The 21,677-nt window shown below is 48.5% G+C and overlaps 1 protein-coding gene across 1 annotated transcript in view; it reads right to left on the bottom strand.

Moving 5' to 3' along the window:
• Positions 1–4,261: 4,261 nt before the first annotated feature.
• The window catches only part of smyd5 (SMYD family member 5), a 35,134-nt gene continuing 17,718 nt past the window's right edge, over positions 4,262–21,677 (bottom strand). Inside the window, exons 6-12 of the mRNA XM_078205933.1 lie at positions 20,581–20,643; positions 20,330–20,400; positions 17,299–17,405; positions 17,073–17,129; positions 16,320–16,414; positions 7,586–7,656; positions 4,262–6,502 (exon numbers count right to left, since the gene is read on the bottom strand). Coding sequence (XP_078062059.1) covers positions 6,364–6,502; positions 7,586–7,656; positions 16,320–16,414; positions 17,073–17,129; positions 17,299–17,405; positions 20,330–20,400; positions 20,581–20,643 — 603 coding nt within the window. The 3' untranslated portion in view covers positions 4,262–6,363. The remainder of the gene's footprint in view (positions 6,503–7,585; positions 7,657–16,319; positions 16,415–17,072; positions 17,130–17,298; positions 17,406–20,329; positions 20,401–20,580; positions 20,644–21,677) is intronic.

The raw sequence follows: 21,677 nt of genomic DNA, 5'->3' as shown, positions 1-21,677 counted from the left end.
CTAAATCTGCTTCCCCTTATTTTGAGGCCATTCCCCTCGTTCTGGTTTCACCCCCAGTGGAAACAACCTCCCTGCTTCTAATCTATACCCTTCATAATTTTATATGATTCTATAAGATTCCCCCCTCATTCTTCTGAATTCCACTGAGTATAGTCACAGTTATAGAGGTTTACAGCATGGAAACAGGCCTTCGGCCCAACTTGTCCATGCCGTCTTTTTTTAAACCCCTAAGCTAATTCCAATTGCCCGCATTTGGCCCATATCCCTCTATACCCATCGCACCCATGTAACTATCTAAATGCTTTTTAAAAGACAACATTGTACCCACCTCTACTACTACCTCTGGCAGCTTGTTCCAGACACTCACCACCCTCTGTGAAAAAATTGCCCCTCTGGACACTTTTGTATCTCTCCCCTCTCACCTTAAACCTATGCCCTCTAGTTTGAGACTCCTCTACTTTTGGGAAAGGATATTGACTCGCTGATCTGTGCCCCTCATTATTTTATAGATCTCTATAAGATCACCCCTCAGCCTCCTATGCTCCAGAGAAAAAAGTCTACCCAGCCTCTCCTTATAACCCAAACCATCAAGTTCCAGTAGCATCCTAGTAAATCTTTTCTGCACTCTTTCTAGTTTAATAATATCCTTTCTATTATAGGGTGACCATAACTGTACACAGTATTCCAAGTGTGGCCTTACCAATGTCTTGTACAACTTCAACAAGACGACCCAACTCCTGTATTCAATGTTCTGACTGATCAAACCAAGCATGCCGAATGCCTTCTTCACCACTCTGTCCACCTGTGACTCCACTTTCAAGGAGCTATGAACATGTACCCCTAGATCTCTTTGTTCTGTAACTCTCCCCAACGCCCTTTCATTAACTGAGTAAGTCCTGCCCTGGTTCAATCTACCAAAATGCATCACCTCGCACTTGTCTAAATTAAACTCCATCTGCCATTCGTCAGCCCACTGGCCCAGTTGATCAAGATCCCGTTGCAATCGAAGATAACTTTCTTCACTGTCCACTATGCCACTAATCTTGGTGTCATCTGCAACCTTACTAACCATGGCCTCCTATATTCTCATCCAAATCATTAATATAAATGACTAATAACAGTGGACCCAGCACTGATCCCTGAGGCACACTGCTGGTCACAGGCCTCCAGTTTGAAAAACAACCCTCTACAACCACCCTCTGGCTTGTCAAGAAGCCAATTTTGTATCCATTTAGATACCTCACCCTGGATCCCCTGAGATTTAACCTTATGCAACAACCTGCTGAAGATGGGAACGGGTTAATGAACTGTGATACTTAGAGATTTTGTGAGAAACACTGCAGAGCTCATGTTTTCGTCAAGAGTTCGGTGTTTTCATGTCTGTAAAGCCTGTTTACATGTATCCAAACCAGATAAGAGAGACAGGTATCCTTGCTGTTCCCAGCTAATTGTATATCAGGGATGTGGCTAACCCAGCTAGTAGCCATTTTGTGTTCTTTAATATTATGTACTGCTGTGTAACAATGGAGCCTACCTGTAGGCCTTCTGTGATGGTAGAATAATACATTCATATATATTCTATATAGCTACTGTAACATAAATTGTTATATAGGCCCCTGCACCTCTGTATGCCAGTTCACTTGTTTGTGCAAGACTGCAGCCTTGTATGTTGGTTAAACACACCACAGGTGTCCACAGACAGCAACAACAATCACGGCCTTGAGACAACCATGAAGAAACTGCCAAGGCAGCAAGGTTCACACGATGGAGGACAAGCCACGGCCTGGGAACCTGCGGGGCCTGGGAAACTGCGGACGTGCCTGGGGGGGTATAAATATCTGTTCTTAACCTGTATTCGATGAGAAGTCTGAGGCCGTGTTAGGCATCGGACCTCTCCCACCATTGTGCAAATAAACCACTGTATTTTGACTCACGACTAGTCTCAGAGGTATTATTTTACCTACAACGTTACCATGCGGTACTTTGTCAAAGGCCTTGCTAACATGCATGTAGACAACATCAACTGCACTGCCCTTATCACCAGCACCTTATACAGCTGCAACATAACTTTTGTCTTCCTGGACACTTTACTTTCCCCACTATTGGGCAGGTACATGATCAGGTGTCCTCCTGAGTTTTGACAGTCATCTGGACTCGAAACTTCAGCTCTTTTCTCTCCTTACAGATGCTGGCAGACCTGCTGAGATTTTCCAGCATTTTCCCTTTTGGTTTCAGATTCCAGCATCTGCAGTAATTTGCTTTTATGCAACATAGGCCATGATTCTCCCAAAAGTGCTGAATTGGCGGGAAAACTGTTGTAAATGTTTTGTCAGTTCAGCTTCTCACCTGAATCTCCGCACTCTGTGCACTGCAGAGGTCCCAGTCGTGAACATCATTAGAAACCTGTGGGGGGTGGGGCCTATTCGCGCCGGAGTCTGACAGTTCTGGAACTCTGCGCATGCGCAGTGGCCCCAATCTGTCAGACTCCCTGTTTGCCGTCCAGCCCGGGACCCCCGCAGTGCTGCCCCTCCAGCCAACCCCCCCCTCCCCAATCACAGCCCCCACAGTTCCCAGGCTAGCCCTGACCCCTTTACTCTGTATTTCAGCCCTACAATTCCCAGGCCACCTCCCCCCACTGCAGTCCCAGAGCGCCTCGATGTACAGGCCACCGCCCCCTGGCAGACCCCACCACCCAGCCCAGCCCAATTGCTGACATCCGTCCATCCTATCTGCAGAGTGGCAAAGGGACCCCCCAATGGGCAGTGCCAAGGTGCATCCTGGGCATGGGCACAATGCCCCTTGGGCAGTGCCAGGGGGCACAGGCTGGCACTGCCAGGGTGCCCATGCTCAGGGGGCACCACTCCCCTGCCACCCAACCACTTGGGGTGGCCACTGATTGCCCCCCTTCATTCCAGCGGGGTCTCCCGCTAGTTCCTCGAATGTGGGGAGCTAGTCTGAACCCCGGTGGAATGACATACTGCTGGCGGGGTGGGAGATTCGATCGGGACCGGAAAGTTCCCGATAATGAACTAATAAACATATTTAAAATATATTTTAAAAAGATTCAAATGACTTACCTGCCATCCCGCCGGTTTCCAGTTTGGTCTGACCAGCGACTGTTCGCTGCATTCCCGGCGCATGTGCAAATCCTGGTACAAGGCCGGAGACGCGTGTCTCCCACCGCCACCCGACAGAAAAGTCGGGATGGGAGAATCGTGGCAATAACCTCCTTGTTTTAAAACTCTATCCCTCCAGCAATGAAGGACAAAATTCCATTTGCCGCCTTAATTACCTGCTGCACCTGCAAACCAAGCTCACCAAGCCTCCTTCGACAGCACCTCCCAAATCCGCAACTATGTCCATCAAGAAAGACAAGAGATAGATACCAGGAAATTCCACTCCAAGCCTCTCTCCATCCTGACTTGGAAATAAATCGCCGTTCCTTCACTGCCGCTGGCTCAAAGCAATTCCCTCCCTAACAGCACTGTGGGTGTACCTACACTGCGCGGACTGCAGTGGTTCAAGGCAGCAGCTCAAGGGCAATTAGTGATGGACTACAACTGTTGGTCTAAACCAGCATCCCCCATATCCCATGAATGAATAAAGAAATGTATAGCAGACTTACCAGCAATGGTGACAAGTGAATGAGACACTCGTCTATTGAGAGAGAGGGACCGTGGACTGCTCTGGCAGCTGTGTGTTTATTCACAGCTGAACATGTGCCCAACAGTCAGAGACTGAATTAAGACAACAGGAAGACTCGAGAGAGACCACAGACTTAAAGACTAAGGAAATTTGGCATGTCAGCTACAACTCTCACCAACTTTAACAGATGCACCATAGAAAGCATTCTTTCTGGCTGTATCACAGCTTGGGGAATGTAGCCCAATCCATCACGCAAACCAGCCTCCCATCCATTGACTCTGTCTACACTTCCCACTGCCTCGGAAAAGCAGCCAGCATAGTTAAGGACCCCGGACATTCTCTCTTCCACCTTCTTCCATCGGAAGAAAGATACAAAAGTCTGAGGTCACGTACCAACAGACTCGAGAACAGCTTCTTCCCTGCTGCTGTCAGGCTTTTGAATGGACCTACCTCGCATTAAGTTGATCTTTCTCTACACACTAGCTATAACTGTGACACTACATTCTGCACTCTCGTTTCTTCTCTATGAACGGTATGCTTTGTCTGTAGAGCGCACAAGAAACAATACTTTTCACTGTATGTTAATACATGTGACAATAATAAATCAAATCAAACCAAAGCTGTTTTTCAAACTTTATTGAGTGCATGCAAGTTGATCACACTTCAGTGCTGAGAGGCTGCAATGATTTGATTGGCAGCTGTCACATCGCTGATCCAAGTACAGTCCAACTGATCCAAGTTACAACCTATCCTAAAGCAGGTGTTTATATACAATTTCTCTCTAGATTATACGCAACATTAAAAATCAGTTCCGCCAAATCCCTCCTCCCCACCATCAGCAGCATATCCAACCATGGGGGAGGGGGGGGGGAGCCAGCTGGATTCTGTCCCCACACGCGCTCTCCCCAGTGGCAGTAACAGGAATGTGATCAGGACCAGAACACTGTACACACCTCCGACCCCCACTCCCAGCTTTCCCAGACCTCAAACCGTGCCACACCTTTCAGCCCTGCCCCATGACACTGAACACAGCTTCAAGCAGTTTCCCACTTGTCTCCAGTCCTCCGAGGAGCCGGCTACATCACAGACTGACCTATCGCAGGGTTACGCTGACAGGGAGGGAGAGGTTTGTGGAGGACAAACACTGGCATGGATGAACCAGCTGAAAGGCCCGTGTCTATGCTGCAAAATTCTATGTAATATGGACTGAATGGCCTCCTTCTGTGCTGTAACATTTCACGCTGTGGTAAGCCAAGCATGTCAATGGATCTGCCGACCCCAGCACCTGCGCCCATGGCCTCCTGTCTCTGTACAGGCAGAATATGGTGAAAGGTACAGAATTATTCAGGCCCTGGGTCTCTGCGGACCACAGACTACGCAGATGATAGCAGTCTCTCAGACAGTCACATCTCAGAACAATCCTCTCAAACATATCTGGGGGGTTAAAAAGATCATGCCTTGGACCCAGTCAGTGAATGCCTCTACCTTGTTCCCAAGGCAGGGAGTGGGATAGACACATGTCAACATATACACACACACAGAGACAGGGATCCACACACACACACACACGAGACTTGAGCAATGATCCACACATGTGCACGCACACAGGCACATACATACATGTACCCAGACAGAGACCACACACAAAAACAGACACAAACACACGCATGTAACCAGACAGAGATACCCACACACACTGAGACATGAGCAGGCAAAGAGATTCATACACGGGCACACACACACACACACACACACACACCCCCAGACACCACACACACATACAAAGAGACAAACGCAGAGACTCATCAGCATACGCACAGAGACCCCAATAAAGGCACACAGATAAAAGAGACCACCAGGTATAGAAACACGTACACAGAGACCCACAGACACCATGTTCACACACGCAGGCACACTTGTGTCACACACAAGCTGAAATAGGTCTGACTGCACTTCTGATCGATTTAAAATCCCCTTGCAGCTGGCGAGAGAGTGTGTGTGTGTTACTCCACAATAGAATACACAATAGTTATCCTCACAGTGAGCTGAATCCACACTCTGTCCTCCCCGGCTCCCAAGCTTTTGGATCACAATATCACCCAACTTCCCCCATGTACGAGTCCCAGTTTGATCGCAAGCTATTGCACCGGGGGGAGCTTCTGACTCGATTCACTCAATTCTCACATGAGAATTGACCGGGGCTCAAACTGAAACCACCCCCCCCCCCCCCCCCCCCCCCCCACGTCCCACCCTCACCATCTACCCCCACACTGCCCCATGGCCAATTACCAACCCTAACTCAGTGCCCTGACCTCCCAGGCCGTCTGTGAGAGGTGTAGAGAGAGAGAGAGAGCAAGGACCAGCGGCGTCCTCCGACACCACCCGGAGAGGGCAGGAGGCCCGTCAGCGAAGGGAGCCCGTCCCTCAGCAACCGAAGGTGAGGAGGGGTAGAGGGCAGGGTTGGCGGGGTGCAGACTCCTGCCTGCCCCCCTGCAACAACAACCCCCTTCCCAAAACAGCGACAAATCTTTCCCCTCACATGAAGCATCTGGTGTGATTAATTAACCAGCCAGCCCATGAGTTGGAGCAAGTGCTTTGTACAGAGATTGTGCGTGTGTGTGTGTGTGTTAATGGATCCTAGGCGTGGTTATTGCATTGGTGAACAGAGGTACTCCGTAACAGCCTCCTTCCAGGCAAATTCTCCACTCAGTGACTGCCTTAAACATCGGTCATCTCGTCTTCCAGTTCGGCACTCTCTGCATCAGCCTCGATCTCCTCCTCTTCCTCGGAGGTCAGGTCAGGGTCATCAGCCTGAGCCACGCACTTGGGGCAGGAGCAGATGAATAGATAATTCTCCCTTTAAAATAACAGATTTCAGACACAATCCAGGGTTAGATACAGAGTAAAGCTCCCTTCACACTGTCCCCCATCAAACACTCCCAGGACAGGTACAGCACGGAGTTAGATACAGAGTAAAGCTCCCTCTACACTGTCCCCATCAAACACTCCCAGGACAGGTACAGCACGGGGTTAGATACAGAGTAAAGCTCCCTCTACATTGTCCCCATCAAACACTCCCAGGACAGGTACAGCACGGGGGTGGATACAGAGTAAAGCTCCCTCTACACTGTCCCCATCAAACACTCCCAGGACAGGTACAGCACGGGGTTAGATACAGAGTAAAGCTCCCTCTACACTGTCCCCATCAAACACTCCCAGGACAGGTACAGCACGGCGTTGGATACAGAGTAAAGCTCCCTCTACACTGTCCCATCAAATACTCCCAGGACAGGTACAGCACGGGGTTAGATACAGAGTAAAGCTCCCTCTACACTGTCCCCATCAAATACTCCCAGGACAGGTACAGCACGGGGTTAGATACAGAGTAAAGCTCCCTCTACACTGTCCCCATCAAACACTCCCAGGACAGGTAGCACAGTGGTTAGCACTGCTGCTTCACAGCTCCAGGGTCCCGGGTTCGATTCCCGGCTCAGGTCACTGTCTGTGTGGAGTTTGCACATTCTCCTCGTGTCTGCGTGGGTTTCCTCCGGGTGCTCCGGTTTCCTCCCACAGTCCAAAGATGTGCGGGTTAGGTTGATTGGCCAGGTTTAAAAATTGCCCCTTAGAGTCCTGGGATGCGTAGGTTAGAGGGATTAGCGGGTGAATATGTGGGGATAGGGCCTGGGTGGGATTGTGGTCGGTGCAGACTCAATGGGCCGAATGGCCTCCTTCTGCACTGTAGGGTTTCTATGATTCTAAGGTACAGCACGGGATTAGATACAGAGTAAAGCAGCGAGGCGAGCAAGGGGGTGCGGGTGAGGAGAGTGAGGGGGTGGATGAGGGGAGTGAGGGAGTGGGAGCGGGGAGTGAAGGAGTGGGAGGTAGGCAGAAGGGGGATGTGGGGTGTGGGCTGAGGTGAGCAGAGGTGGGGGAGCAGTACCTGAGAATCTTATGTCGTGTGTGCCTGCTCCGATCTCGCTGGCAACAGTCCAGGTACGTGATGCACACCTCCTGTCAAAACACAAAACATCCGCTGCCATTAATTCCTTATCTTCTAGCCCTCCAACATCATTCCTCGTCATACACCAAGGAACAAGTCGAGGCCATTCTGCCCACCCAAGCCTGTTTGCATCGGAACAGCAGTCTGTTCCATTATGCAATGAGACCCCAGTTGCATTTCACCCTAGAGATTTTGCTGCCCTCAGGTTCTTTGGCAAGATCTCCATCAATCCCAGGGTTAAGATGAATTAGCAGTAGTAAAGAAGGAGAATCCATTAACTAACGGGCTAATAAACAAGAACCAAGCTGGGAATCTCTGCAGGATCACCTGCTAATGGGCAGAGAGGAGATTACAGGGACCTAACCAGTAGAAAACATTTACAAAGAACAAAGAACAATACAGCACAGGAACAGGCCCTTCGGCCCTCCAAGCCTGCACCGATCATGTGTTCCTAACTAGACCATCCGTTTGTATCCCTCTATTCCTAGTCTGTTCATGTGGCTATCTAGATAAGTCTTAAATGATCCGAGCGTGTCTGCCTCAATCACCTTGCTTGGTAGTGCATTCCAGGCCCCCACCACCCTCTGTGTAAAATACGTCCCCCGCATATCTGTATTGAACCTTGCCCCCCTCACCTTGAACTTGTGACCCCTTGTGTTTGTCATTTCTGACCTGGGAAAAAGCTTCCAACTGTTCACCCTATCTATGCCCTTCATAATTTTATAAACTTCTATTAGGTCGCCCCTCAACCTCCGTCTTTCCAGGGAGAACAACCCTCCATACCAGGCAACATTCTGATAAACCTTTTCTGTACTCTCTCCAAAGCCTCCACGTCCTTCTGGTAGTGTGGCAACCAGAACTGGACGCAGTACTCCAAACGTGGCCTAACCAACATTCCATATAACTGCAACATCATATGCCAACTTTTATACTCTCCGCCACCTTTTCCACCTGTGCTGCCACCTTTAAGGATCTGTGGACTTGTACACCCAGATCCCTCTGTGTGTCTATACTCCTGATGGTTCTGCCATTTATTGTATAGCTCCCCCCCTGCATTAGATCTACCGAAATGCATCACTTGGCATTTATCTGGATTAAATTCCATCTGCCATTTCTCTGCCCAATGTTCCAGCCTATCTATATCCTGCTGTATTCTCTGACAATGTTCATCACTATCCGCAACTCCAGCAATCTTTGTGTCGTCCGCAAACTTACTAATCAGACCAGCTACATCTTTTTCCAAATCATTTATATATATCACAAACAGCAGAGGTCCCAGTACAGAGCCCTGCGGAACGCCACTAGTCACAGGCCTCCAATCAGAAAAAGACCCATCCTCTGCTACCCTCGGTCTTCTATGGCCAACCCAGTTCTGTACACATCTAGCTAGTTCACCTTTGATCCCGTGAGATTTAACCTTTTGCACCAGTATATATACCCGCAGTCGGGTCCCAATCCCATTCAGTTCATCCTGTGGCGCAGTGGGTATTTATTTGTCCATATTGTCACTAGATGGGTAATCCAGAGACCTGGGGTAATGCTCTGGGGACTGGGTTCGAATCCCGCCATGGCAGATGGTGGAATTTGAATTCAGTAGAAAAAATCTGGAATTAAGAATCTACTGATGACCATGAAGCCATTGTTGATTGTCGGAAAAACCCATCTGGTTCAGTAATGCCCCTTGGGAAGGAAATCTGCCATCCTTATTTGGTCTGGTCTACATGTGACTCCAGAGCCACAGCAATGTGGTTGACTCTCAACTGCTTTCTGAAGTGGCCTAATAAACCACTCAGCCACTCAGTCTAAAAGGAACAAAACCGGACAGCCCACTCTGAAATCGACCCAGGCACTGGAAATGACAATGGGCAAATTCAGCCCTGTCGACCCTGCAAAGTCCTCCTTACTCACACCTGAGAGTTTGTACCAAAATTGGGAGGACTGCCTCAGACCAGTCAAGCAACAGCCTGACATTGTCACTCTCACGAAATCATACACAGGTGCGCAGTGTTACGGGTAATGTATTAGCATGGATAGAGGATTGGTTAACCAACAGAAAACAAAGAGTGGGGGTAAATGGGTGTTTTTCTGGTTGGCGATCAGTGACCAGTGGTGTGCCTCAGGGATCAGTGTTGGGACCGCAACTGTTTACAATTTACACAGATGATTTGCAGATGGGGACCAAGTGTAGGGTGTCAAAATTCGCAGATGACACTAAGATGGGTGGAAGAGCAAAGTGTGTAGAGGACGCTGAAAGTCTGCAAAGGGATATAGATAGTCTAAGTGAGTGGGCGAGGGTCTGGCAGATGGAGTAAAATGTTGGTAAATGTGAGGTCATCCATTTTGGTAGGAATAACAGCAAAATGGACTATTATTTAAATGGTAAAAAATTGCAGCGCGCTGCTGTGCAGAGGGACCTGGGTGTCCTTGTGTAGGAATCTCAAGGAGTTGGTTTGCAGGTGCAGCAGGTAATTAAGGCGGCAAATGGAATTTTGTCCTTCATTGCTAGAGGGATGGAGTTTAAAAACAGCGAGGTTATGTTGCAGCTGTATAAGGTGCTGGTGAGGCCACACCTGGAGTACTGTGTACAGTTTTGGTCTCCTTACTTGAGAAAGGATATACTGGCACTGGAGGGGGTGCTGAGGAGATTCACTAGGTTGATTCAGGAGTTGAGAGGGTTGGCTTATGAGGAGAGACTGAGTAGACTGGGGCTATACTCATTGGAATTCAGAAGAATGAGGGGAGATCGTATAGAAACATATAAGATTATGAAGGGAATAGATAAGATAGAAGCAGGGAAGTTGTTTCCACTGGCAGGTGAAACTAGAACTAGGGGGCATAGCCTCAAAATAAGGGGAAGCAGATTTAGGACTGAGTTGAGGAGGAACTTCTTCACACAAAGGGTTGTGAATCTGTGGAATCCTCTGCCCAGTGAAGCAGTTGAGGCTACCTCACTGAATGTTTTTAAGGCAAGGATAGATAAATTTTTGAACAGTAAAGGAATTAAGGGTTATAGTGAGCGGGCGGGTAAGTGGAGCTGAGTCCACAATAAGATCAGCCATGACCTTATTGAATGGCGGAGCAGGCTCGAGGGGCCAGATGGCCTATTCCTGCTCCTAGTTCTTATGTTCTTGTACCTTACAGAGAGTAAGAACAAAGAAAAGTACAGCACAGGAACAGGCCCTTCGGCCTTCCAAGCCTGTGCCGATCAGAATGTCCTGGACACGACCATCACCATTTCTGGGTATGTCCTGTCCCACCGGCAGGACAAACCCAGCAGTGATGGTGGCGGCACAGTCTGGAGGGAGTTGCCCTGGGAGTTCTCAACATTGATGCTGGACCCCATAAAGTCTCATTGCACCAAGTCAAACATGGGCAAGGAAACCTCCTGCTGATTAACACACACCGTCCCCCCTCAGCTCACGTATCAGTGCTCCTCCATGCTGGACACCACTTGGAGGAAGCGCTGAGGGTGGCAAGGTGCAGAATATCCTCTGGATGGGGGATTTCAATGTCCAGCACCAAGAATAGCTCGGTTGTACCACCACTGACCATTCTGGTCGAGCCCTAAAGAATTTACACTGGGACTTATAAAAAAAATTAATTCTTGGGACATGGGCGTCGCTGGCTGGCCAGCATTTATTGCCAATCCCTAGGTGCCCTTGGAGGGCCGTTGCGAGTCATTGCTGTGGCTCTGGAGTCACATATAGGCCAGAGCAGGTAAGGACGGCAGATTTCCTTCCCTAAAGGACATTAGTGACCCAGATGGGTTTTTCCGACAATGGTTTCATGGTCATCAGTAGATTCTTAATTCCAGATATTTTTATTGAATTCAAATTCCACCATCTGCCGCGGCGAGATTCAAACCCGGGTCCCCAGAACATTAGCTGAGTTTCTGGATTAAGAGTCTAGCGATAATACCACTAGGCCAGCGCCTCCTCCACAACGTGAAGGAACCAACAAAAGAGAAAAACATTCAAATAAAAGTGAAATCGAAACAGAAAATGCTGAATAAACTCAGTGGGTCTGACAGCTTCTGTGGAGAGAGAAACACCAGTACCAGGCAATGACCATCTCCAAGAAGACAGAATCTAACCATCGCCCCTTGACATTGAATGGCATCACCATCGCTGAGATTCCACGCTACCTACAGACTGGGGATTCCCATTGACCAGAAACTGAACTGGACTAGCCATATAAATACTGTGGCGATATCCACTCCATCTGACGAAGGAGCTGTGCTCCGAAAGCTTATGGTATTTGCTACCAAATAAACCTGTTGGACTTTAACCTGGTGTTGTGAGACTTCTTACTGTGCTTACCCCAGTCCAACGCCGGCATCTCCACATCATGACTACAAGAGCAGGTCAGAGGTTGGGATTCCTGTGGAGAGTAACTCACCTGGCTCCCCAAAGCCTGTCCATCATCTACAAGGTACAAGTCAGGAGTGTGATGGAAGACTCCCCACTTGCCTGGATGAGTGCGGCTCCAACCACACTTAAGAAGCTCAACACCATCCAGGACAAAGCAGCCCCGCTTGATTGGCACCCCATCCACAAACATTCAATCCCTCTACCACCGACGCTCAGTAGCAGCAGTGTGTACTATCTACAAGACGCACTGCAGCAACTTACCAAGGTTCCTCAGACAGCACCTTCCAAACCCATGAGTACATCCATCTAGAAGGACAAGGGCAGCAGATACATGGGAACACCACCACCTGCAAGATCCCCTCCAAGTCACTCACCATCCTGACTTGGAAAATATAATTCCTTCTCTGTCGCTGAGTCAAAATCCTGGAACTCCCTCCCTAACAGCACTGTGGGTGTACCTACACCACATGGATTGCAGCGGTTTAAGAAGACAGCTCACCACCACCTTCTCAAGGGCAATTACGGATGGGCAATAAATGCTGCCCTAGCCAGCGACGCCCACATCCCATGAATTAATTAAAAGTTAATTGGGGGAGTCTGTGGGAAGGCAAAGGGACGTCTGGTAAGTGGCACGCTTTCAAAAGTGTGTTAACCAGGGTAAACACATTCCTCTTAGAGTGAAGGGCAAGGCTGGCAGAAGTCAGGAATCCTGGATGACTCGGGATATTGAGGCCCTGGTCAAGAAGAAGAGGCACATGACATGCATAGGCAGCTGGGATCAAGTGAATCTCTTGAAGAGTATAGGAGGTGTAGGAGTAGAGTTAAGAGAGAAATCAGGAGGACAAAAAGGGGACACAAAATTGTTTTGGCAGATAAGGCAAAGGAGAATCCAAAGAGCTTCTACAAATACATAAAGGGCAAAAGAGTAGCAAGGGAGAGAGTAGGGCCTCTTAAGGATCAACAAGGTCATCTATGTGCGGATCCACAAGAGATGGGTGAGATCCTAACTGAATATTTCTCATCAGTAGTTACTGTTGAGAAAAGCATGGATGTTAGGGAACTTGGGGAAATAAATAGTGGTGTCTTGAGGAGTGTACATATTACAGAGGAGGAGGTGCTGGAAGTCTTAAAGCGCATCAAGGTAGATAAATCCCCGGGACTGGATGAAGTATATCCCAGGACGTTGTGGGAGGCTAGGGAGGAAATTGCGGGTCCCCCAGCCGAGATATTTGAATCATCGATAGTCACGGGAGAGGTGCCTGAAGATTGGAGAGTGGCAAATGTTGTGCCTTTGTTTAAAAAGGGCTGCAGGAAAAAGCCTGGGAAATACAGGCCAGTGAGCCTCACATCTGTGGTGGGTATATTGTTGGAAGGAATTTTGAGAGACAGGATCTACAGGCATTTAGAGATGCAAGGACTGATTAGGGACAGTCAGCATGGCTTTGTGAGTGGAAAATCATGCCTCACAAATTTAATTGAGTTTTTTGAAGGGGTAACCAAGAAGGTAGATGAGGGCAGTGCAGTTGATGTTGTCTACATGGACTTTAGCAAGGCCTTTGACAAGGTACCGCATGGTAGGTTGTTGCATAAAGTTAAATCTCACAGGATCCAGGGTGAGGTACCTAAATGGATACAAAATTGGCTTCGAGGATGGTTGTAGAGAGTTGTTTTTCAAACTGGAGGCCTGTGACCAGCGGTGTGCCTCAGGGATCAGTGCTGGGCCCACTGTTATTTGTCATTTAAACTAATGATTTGGATGAGAATATAGGGGGCATGGTTAGTAAGTTTGCAGATGATACCAAGATTGGTGGCATAGTGTACAGTGAAGAAAGTTATCTCCAATTGCAATGGGATCTTGATCAATTGGGCCAGTGGGCTGACAAATAGCAGTTGGAGTTTAATTTAGACAAATGCGAGGTGATGCATTTTGGTAGATTGAACCAGGGCAGGACTTACTCAGTTAATGGTAGGGCGTTGGGGAGAGTTACAGAACAAAGAGATCTAGGGGTACAGGTTCATAGCTCCTTGAAAGTGGAGTCACAGGTGGACAGAGTGGTGAAGAAGGCATTCGGCATGCTTGGTTTCATCGGTCAGAACATTGAATACAGGAGTTGGGATGTCTTGTTGAAGTTGAACAAGACATTGGTAAGGCCACACTTGGAATACTGTGTGCAATTCTGGTCACCCTATTATAGAAAGGATATTATTAAACTAGAAAGAGTGCAGAAAAGATTTACTGGGATGCTACTGGGACTTGATGGATTGAGTTATAAGGAGAGGCTGAATGGACTGGGACTTTTTTCTCTGGAGCGTAGGAGGCTGAGGGGTGACCTTATAGAAGTCTATAAAATAATGAGGGGCATAGACAAGGTAGATAGTCAATATCTTTTCCCAAAGTTAGGAGAGTCTAAAACTAGAGGGCATAGGTTTAAGGTGAGATGGGAGAGATACAAAAGTGTCCAGAGGGGCAATTCTTTCACACAGAGGGTGGTGAGTGTCTGGAACAAGCTGCCAGAGGTACTAGTAGAGGTGGGTACAATTCTGTCTTTTAAAAAGCATTTAGATAGTTACATGGGTACGATGGGTATAGAGGGGTATGGGCCAAATGTGGGCATTGGGATTAGCTTAGGGGTTTAATAAAGGGCAGCATGGACAAGTTGGGCCGAAGGGCCTGTTTCCATGCTGTAAACCTCTATGACTCTATGAGGTGTGGGTATTGCTGGAAATGTCAGCATTTGCTGCCTATCCCATCGCTCTCGAGGGCAGTTAAGAGTTAGCCACATTGCATTGGGTCTGGAGTCATATGGAGACCAGACCAGCTAAGGACGGGAGACATTAGTGAACAGGTTGGGTTTTTATGATAATTGATGACAGTTTCAAGGTCACCATTACAGAGACTAGCTTTAATAACATTTTTTTGTATTTAGTTGATTTTGTTTGGAAGAATTGAATGTAAATTCCATTATCTACCCTCTGGATTTGAACCTGTGAACCCAGAGTATTTGCCTCGGCTTCTTGATTACTAGCCCAGTGACATTACTGCTGTGCCATCGCCCCACTCCCACACTCTTATCCCTCAGGAGCTGGCGAAACTTAAACTGGGCGTCACTGAGCAGGTTACTGCTGAGCAGGTGCTGCTTGATAGCACTGTCGATGACCCCTTCCATCACTTTACTGATGATCGAGAGTCGGCTGATTGGGCTGTAATTGGCCAGGTTGGGTTTGTGTACAGGACATACCCGGGCGATTTTCCACATTGCTGGGTAGATGCCAGTGTTGTAACTGTACTGGAAGAGCTTGGCTAGGGGAGCGGCAAGTTCTGGAGCACAAGTCCTCACTACTATTACTGGAATGTTATCAGGGCCCATTGCCTTTGCAGTATCCAGTGCCTCCAATCGTTTCTTGATATCACGTGGAGTGAATCGAATTAGTTGGAGACTGGCATCTGAGATGCTGGGACCACTGGAGGAGGCCGAGATGGATCATCCACTCGGCACTTCTGGCTGAAGATTGCTGTGGATACTTCAGCTTTATCTTTCACACTGATGTGCTGGGCTCCTCCATCATTGAGGATGTGGATATTTGTGGAGCCTCCTCCTCCAGTGAGTTGTTTAATGGTCCACCACCATTCTGGACTGGATGTGGAAGGACTGCAGAGCTTAGATCCGATCCGTTGGTTGTGGAATCGCTCAGCTCTACCTATCACTTGCTGTTTATGCCGTTTGGCATGCAAGTAGTCCTGTTTGGTAGTTTCACCAGGTTGACACCTCATTTTGAGGTATACCTGGTGCTGCTCCTGGCATGCCCCCCTACACTCTCCACTGAACCAGGGTTGATCCCCTGGCTTGATGGTAATGGTTGAGTGGGGGATATGCCGGGCCATGAGGTTGCAGATTGTGCTGGAGTACAATTCCGCTGCTGTTGATGGCCCACAGCGCCTCATGGATGCCCAGTCTTGAGTTGCTGGATCGGTTCGTAGTCTGTCCCATTCAGCACGGTGATACTGCCACACAACATGATGGAGGTTATTCTCAATGTGAAGGCGGGACTTCGTCTCCACAAGGATCGTGCGGTGGTCACTCTTACCGATACTGTCATGGACTGATGCATCTGCAGCCGGCAGATTGGTAAGGATGAGATCAAGTACGTTTTCCTTCACCATCTGCTGCAGACCCAGTTTGGCAGTTCTATCCTCTGTGTCTATAACACCCCTCATCTCTGTCTCAAATGGGTGATCCACAGTTACAGTGAACCACAATGGGTGTGTATATCATTCTTACAAAGGCAATACAATCAGGCTTTACCTCTCCAGCTTTGATGTCTCGAAGAGCAGTCAGGTGGAGAAGGAAGTTGTTTTCCGGGAAGGAGGTTTCAGCATTGGGGTCACAGCTATGGTTACCTGCAACAGAAGAGGGTTAAAGGTTACAACCCCAGCCAAATCCAGAGTACAGCTCCCTTTACACTGTCCCTATCAAACACGCCCAGGGCAGATACAGCACGGGGTTAGATACAGAGTAAAGCTCCCTCTACACTCTCCCATCAGACACTCCCAGGACAAGTACAGCACGGGGTTAGATACAGAGTAAAGCTCCCTCTACACTGTCCCCATCAAACACTCCCAGGACAGGTACAGCACGGGGTTAGAGACAGAGTAAAGCTCCCTCTACACTGTCCCCATCAAACACTCCCAGGCCAGGTACAGCACAGGGTTAGATACAGAGTAAAGCTCCCTCGACACTGTCCTCATCAAACACTCCCAGGACAGGTACAGCACAGGGTTAGATACAGAGTAAAGCTCCCTCTACACTGTCCCCATCAAACACTCCCAGGACAGGTACAGCACAGGGTTAGATACAGAGTAAAGCTCCCTCGACACTGTCCCCATCAAACACTCCCAGGACAGGTACAGCACGGGGTTAGATACAGAGTAAAACTCCCTCTACACTGTCCCCATCACACACTCCCAGGACAGGTACAGCACGGGGTTAGACAAAGAGTCAAACTGTAAGGAATACATTTCTATCTGTATTGTGCTAATCCAGACTCTGGCTACTTACAGCAGCTCTGCAAGGTGTACAGGCCGGATCCCTCACAGTTCAGGAATTCTCCACTCTCTGCGGAGTAAGAAAACTGACAGTCAAGGAATTTCCTCCTCTCCCTCTTTCAACACTTTACTCATTCAACCAAGTTGAAAGGACACACGCGCGCACGGGCATTCACACACACACGCGCACACACCCAGTAACCTAACACACACTATATAGGAATCTAAAGGATTCCTACCTTTCTCAATGTCTTTGTACAGTTGATCAATGAAACCATCCAGCTCTTCCCTCGCCTGTGCAGGAAGTTGGAGTGCATCACAGGCATGGACCCACTGACTCAAGGAGCTGTCAAGAAATCAAACACAACTCTCTAGAGGAGGCCATTCAACCCTTTAAGCCTGGTACGTAGGAACAGGAGGCCATTCAGCCTCTTGAATCTGTTCTACTCCTCATTTGGATCATGCTGATCTGTATCTTAACTCCGTGTACTGCCCTTACTCGAAACATGCTGACCCAGCGAGAATCTAACAATCTCGGTTTTGATGGTTTCAATTGGCCCCCGGGTTTCAAATTGCCACTGCCCTTTGTGTGAAGACGTGCTTCCTGACATCTATCCACCCCACCCCCCCCCGCCCCCCCCCCATCCCTGTCCCAGTCACTGGAGGTACATGCTGGCCAGGCTGGTGATTTCTGAATAACCATCAGCTTTTAAACAACATGCCCACCGGGGCATAGAACTCAAATCCCGAAACTTGCATCCCACCACTCTCGCACCTCTGAATCTGAGGGTTAGGGATTTGATCCCGCTCCAGCGATTCGAGCCCGCAATCCCGGCTGACGCTCCCAGTGCAGTACTGAGGGAGTGCTGAACCGTCAACAGGTGCTGTCTTTCTGATGAGACATTGACCCAAGGTCCTGCCCTGACCTCCCAGGTCGCAGTTAAAAGATCCCACTGCACTGTTTTGAACAGTGAGGCAGTTCCTCCCCGTTGTCCTGGTCCGATCTCTATCCCTCAACCCACATTACTGAACATCATCAGATCAGCCCATTATCACACTGTGCTCTGTGGGAACTTGCTGCATTTGCCACATAACAGTGCCTGCACTCCAGAAAACAGCTCAATGGCCAATAAATGTTTTTTATTCATAACACGGTAGGACCATAAAATATAGGCCCATCGAGCCTGCTCCACCATTCAATCATGGCTGATATTTTTCTCATCCCCATTCTCCTGCCTTTTCCACATAACCCTTGATCCCCCTTATTAATCAAGAACCTATCTATCTCTGTCTTAAAGACACTCAATGACCTGGCCTCCACAGCCTTCTGCGGCAAAGAGTTCCACAGATTCACCACTCTCTGGCTGAAGAAATTCCTCCTCATCTCAGTTTTAAAGGAGCGTCCCTTCACTCTGAGGTTGTCCCCTCTGGTTCTAGTCTCTCCCACTAGTAGAAACATCCTCTCCACGTCCACTCTATCCAGGCCCCTCAGTATTCTGTAAATTTCAATTAGATCCCCACCTCATCCTTCTAAACTCCATCGAGTATAGACCCAGACTCCTCAACTGCTCCTCATATGACAAACCCTTCATTCCTGAGATCAGTCTTGTGAACCTCCTCTGGACCCCCTTCAAGGCCAACACATCCTTCCTTCGGCATGGGGCCCCAAAACTGCTCACAATACTCCAAATGGAGTCTGACCAGAGTCTTATGCAGCATTATTCAGTCACAGGATGTGGGCACCCCCGGCTGGAGCAGCATTTATTGCCTCATCCCTACTTGCCCTAAGGAACGGGAATTTGAGGGTCAGCAGCTAAAACCACGCAGCAAGCCAAACATCCACAAACCAGGACGCAAACTATTTTAAAAATTCATTTGTGGGACATGGGCGTCGCTGGCTGGCCAGCATTTATTGCCCTACCCTGGGTGCCTTTGGAGGGCAGTTGAGAATCAACCACATTGCTGTGGCTCTGGAGTCACATGTAGGCCAGACCAGGTAAGGACGGCAGATTTACCTCAACTATTTACCATTTATATAGATGATCTGGAGGAGGGGACTGAGTGTAGGGTAACGAAGTTTGCAGACGACACAAAGATAAGTGGAAAAGTGAATCGTGTGGAGGGCGTAGAAGGTCTGCAGAGAGATTTGGACAGGCTGAGTGAGTGGGCGAGGATCTGGCAGATGGAGTATAACGTTGACAAATGCGAGGTTATTCACTTTGGAAGAAATAATAGCAAATTGGATTATTATCTAAATGGAAAGAAATTTGGATTCGAAAGATAGATGGATTCCTGATCAGTAAGGGAATTAGGGGTTATAGGGATCAGGCGGGTAAGTGGAACTGATCCACTTCAGATCAGCCATGATCTTATTGAATGGCGGGGCAGGCTCGAGGGGCTAGATGGCCTACTCCTGCTCCTATTTCTTATGTTCTTATTTCCTTCCCTAAAGGACATGGGTTTTTCCGACAATCCACAATGGTTTCACGGTCATCAATAGATTCTTAATTCCAGATTTATTTTATTGAATTCAAATTCCACTAGCTGCCATGGCAGGATTCGAACCCGGGTCCCCAGAACATTAGCTGAGCTTTTGGATTAATCGTCTAGCGATAATACCACGAGGCCATCTCCTCCCCAGTGATTGAGTGAAGCTGGGAGATGATTCAGGAATAGGTCAGTCAGAGCCTGTACACACCTAATTTCCAGTCCCAGGACACTGCTGAATGTATGGGGGTGTCAGCCAAGGGCAGGATTGAACTCAGCAGTGATGCCACCACAGTCAAATAGCCGGACAAGACTTGCGACATGGGTCCACACACGAAAATGGCTACGCTGGCTGAGGAAAAGACTAGCCGTGTCCATGGAACACAAACAACAGCAAAGAATGGAGGTATTCAGGGGAAGGTAGGGGAGTCTAAAACTAGAGGGCATAGGTTAAAGGTGAGAGGGGAGAGATACAAAAGTGTCCAGAGGGGCAATCTTTTCACACAGAGGGTGGTGAGTGTCTGAAACAAGCTGCCAGAGGTAGTAGTAGAGGCGGGTACAATTTTGTCTTTTAAAAAGTGTTCAGACAGTTACATGGGCAAGATGGGTATAGAGGGATATGGGCCAAACGTGGGCAATTGGGACTAGCTTAGTGGTTAACAAAAAGAGGCGGCTTGGACAAGTTGGGCCAAAGGGCCTGTTTCCATGCTGTAAACCTCTGCGACTCTATGATTGTACTGGCGACAGCACAGTCGTGCCCAGTCCAACTGGGAGGCAACCCACCTGGTCCCAATGCCTTGCCCATTGGTTCCGACCAAAGCGAAGAGTGAGCGAAATCCCTCTGGAGTGAACCACTGTGAACACAAGAGGGAGAGAGACAGAACAAGGGAGAGAGAGGTTAACTTACTGTGTCAAGCTGGTTGGTCACTAAATTTACCCGGTTAGTTTGTCGGGTTAACCCATTTTTGTTGCTAATCTCTTCCAATTACGTTGCCGTGGTAAAGCAGTTCAGTTGCTATGCTGTGCCCGCTTACCCGATTGAAGTTTTCCTCATACAGAGCTTTGGTGAAGAGCTGCTGTAACGTTTCCAACTGACCCTGGAAGAGAATAGGAGAGATATGAAGCAGCCAGAAAAAACATGGCAGGATCGGACTGAAAGCAGCAGGAAAAGGAGGTGGCCACAACTCCATTCACTCACCTTGGTTCTGTCTTCTTTACATAGAAACACAGAAAATAGGAGCAGGAAGAGGCTATTCGGCCCTTCGTGTCTGCTCTGCCATTCATTATGACCATGGCTGATCTTCTATCCCAACACCACACTCCCACATCTCTCCCCCCCCGCCCTCCCCCCCCACTTCCCCCACCAATACCCCTTGACATTAGAAAGAGGTTAGAAATCGATTTCCTTGGGTAAATATTTTCAGCGATTTGGCTTCCACAGCTTTCTGTGGTAGAGAATTTCACAGGTTCACCACCCACTGAGTAAAGATGTTTCTCCTCATCTCAATCCTAAATGGCCTCCCTCCACATCCTGAGCCTGGGAATGCTCGTTCTAGACCCTCCAGCCAGAGGGAATAACATCCCTGCATTCAGTCTGTCCAGCCCTGTCAGACTTTTATGTTTCAGTTAGATCCCTTCTCGTTCTTCTCAATCCCAGTGAATACAGCCCAGTCAACCCAAACTCTCCTCATACGACAATCCTGTTGTCCCAGGAATCAGTCTGGTGAACCTTCGCTCCCTCTAGGCAAATAGATTGTTTTCTAGATAAGGAATCCAAAATGCACACAATACTCCAGGTGTGGTCTCACCGAGGCCCTGGTCTCAACGAGGCCCTGTATAATCGCAGTGAGACATCGCTGCTACTCTACCCAAGTCCTCTTGCAATGAAGGCCCACATACCGTTTGCCTTCATAACTGTTAGCTGTACCTGCATGCTTGCTTTCAGTAACTGGTGTACAAGGACACCCAGGTCCCCTTGGATGTCAATATTTCCAATCCATCGCCATTTAAATAAGTTGCCAAATCCGGCAATCAATTTGATGCTGCGATTGAAGAAATTAAGGGATTTAACCCACACCCTGGGAATGGACCATGTCAGTAGGGACATTTGGGATCTTGTCAGTCGGGGTAT

This window comes from Mustelus asterias, unplaced genomic scaffold (genome assembly GCF_964213995.1).
Source record: "Mustelus asterias unplaced genomic scaffold, sMusAst1.hap1.1 HAP1_SCAFFOLD_1097, whole genome shotgun sequence".
NCBI classification, from domain to species: domain Eukaryota; kingdom Metazoa; phylum Chordata; class Chondrichthyes; order Carcharhiniformes; family Triakidae; genus Mustelus; species Mustelus asterias.
Note: the sequence above shows the minus strand (reverse complement) of the source record. Positions and strands in the feature narration are given on the sequence as shown.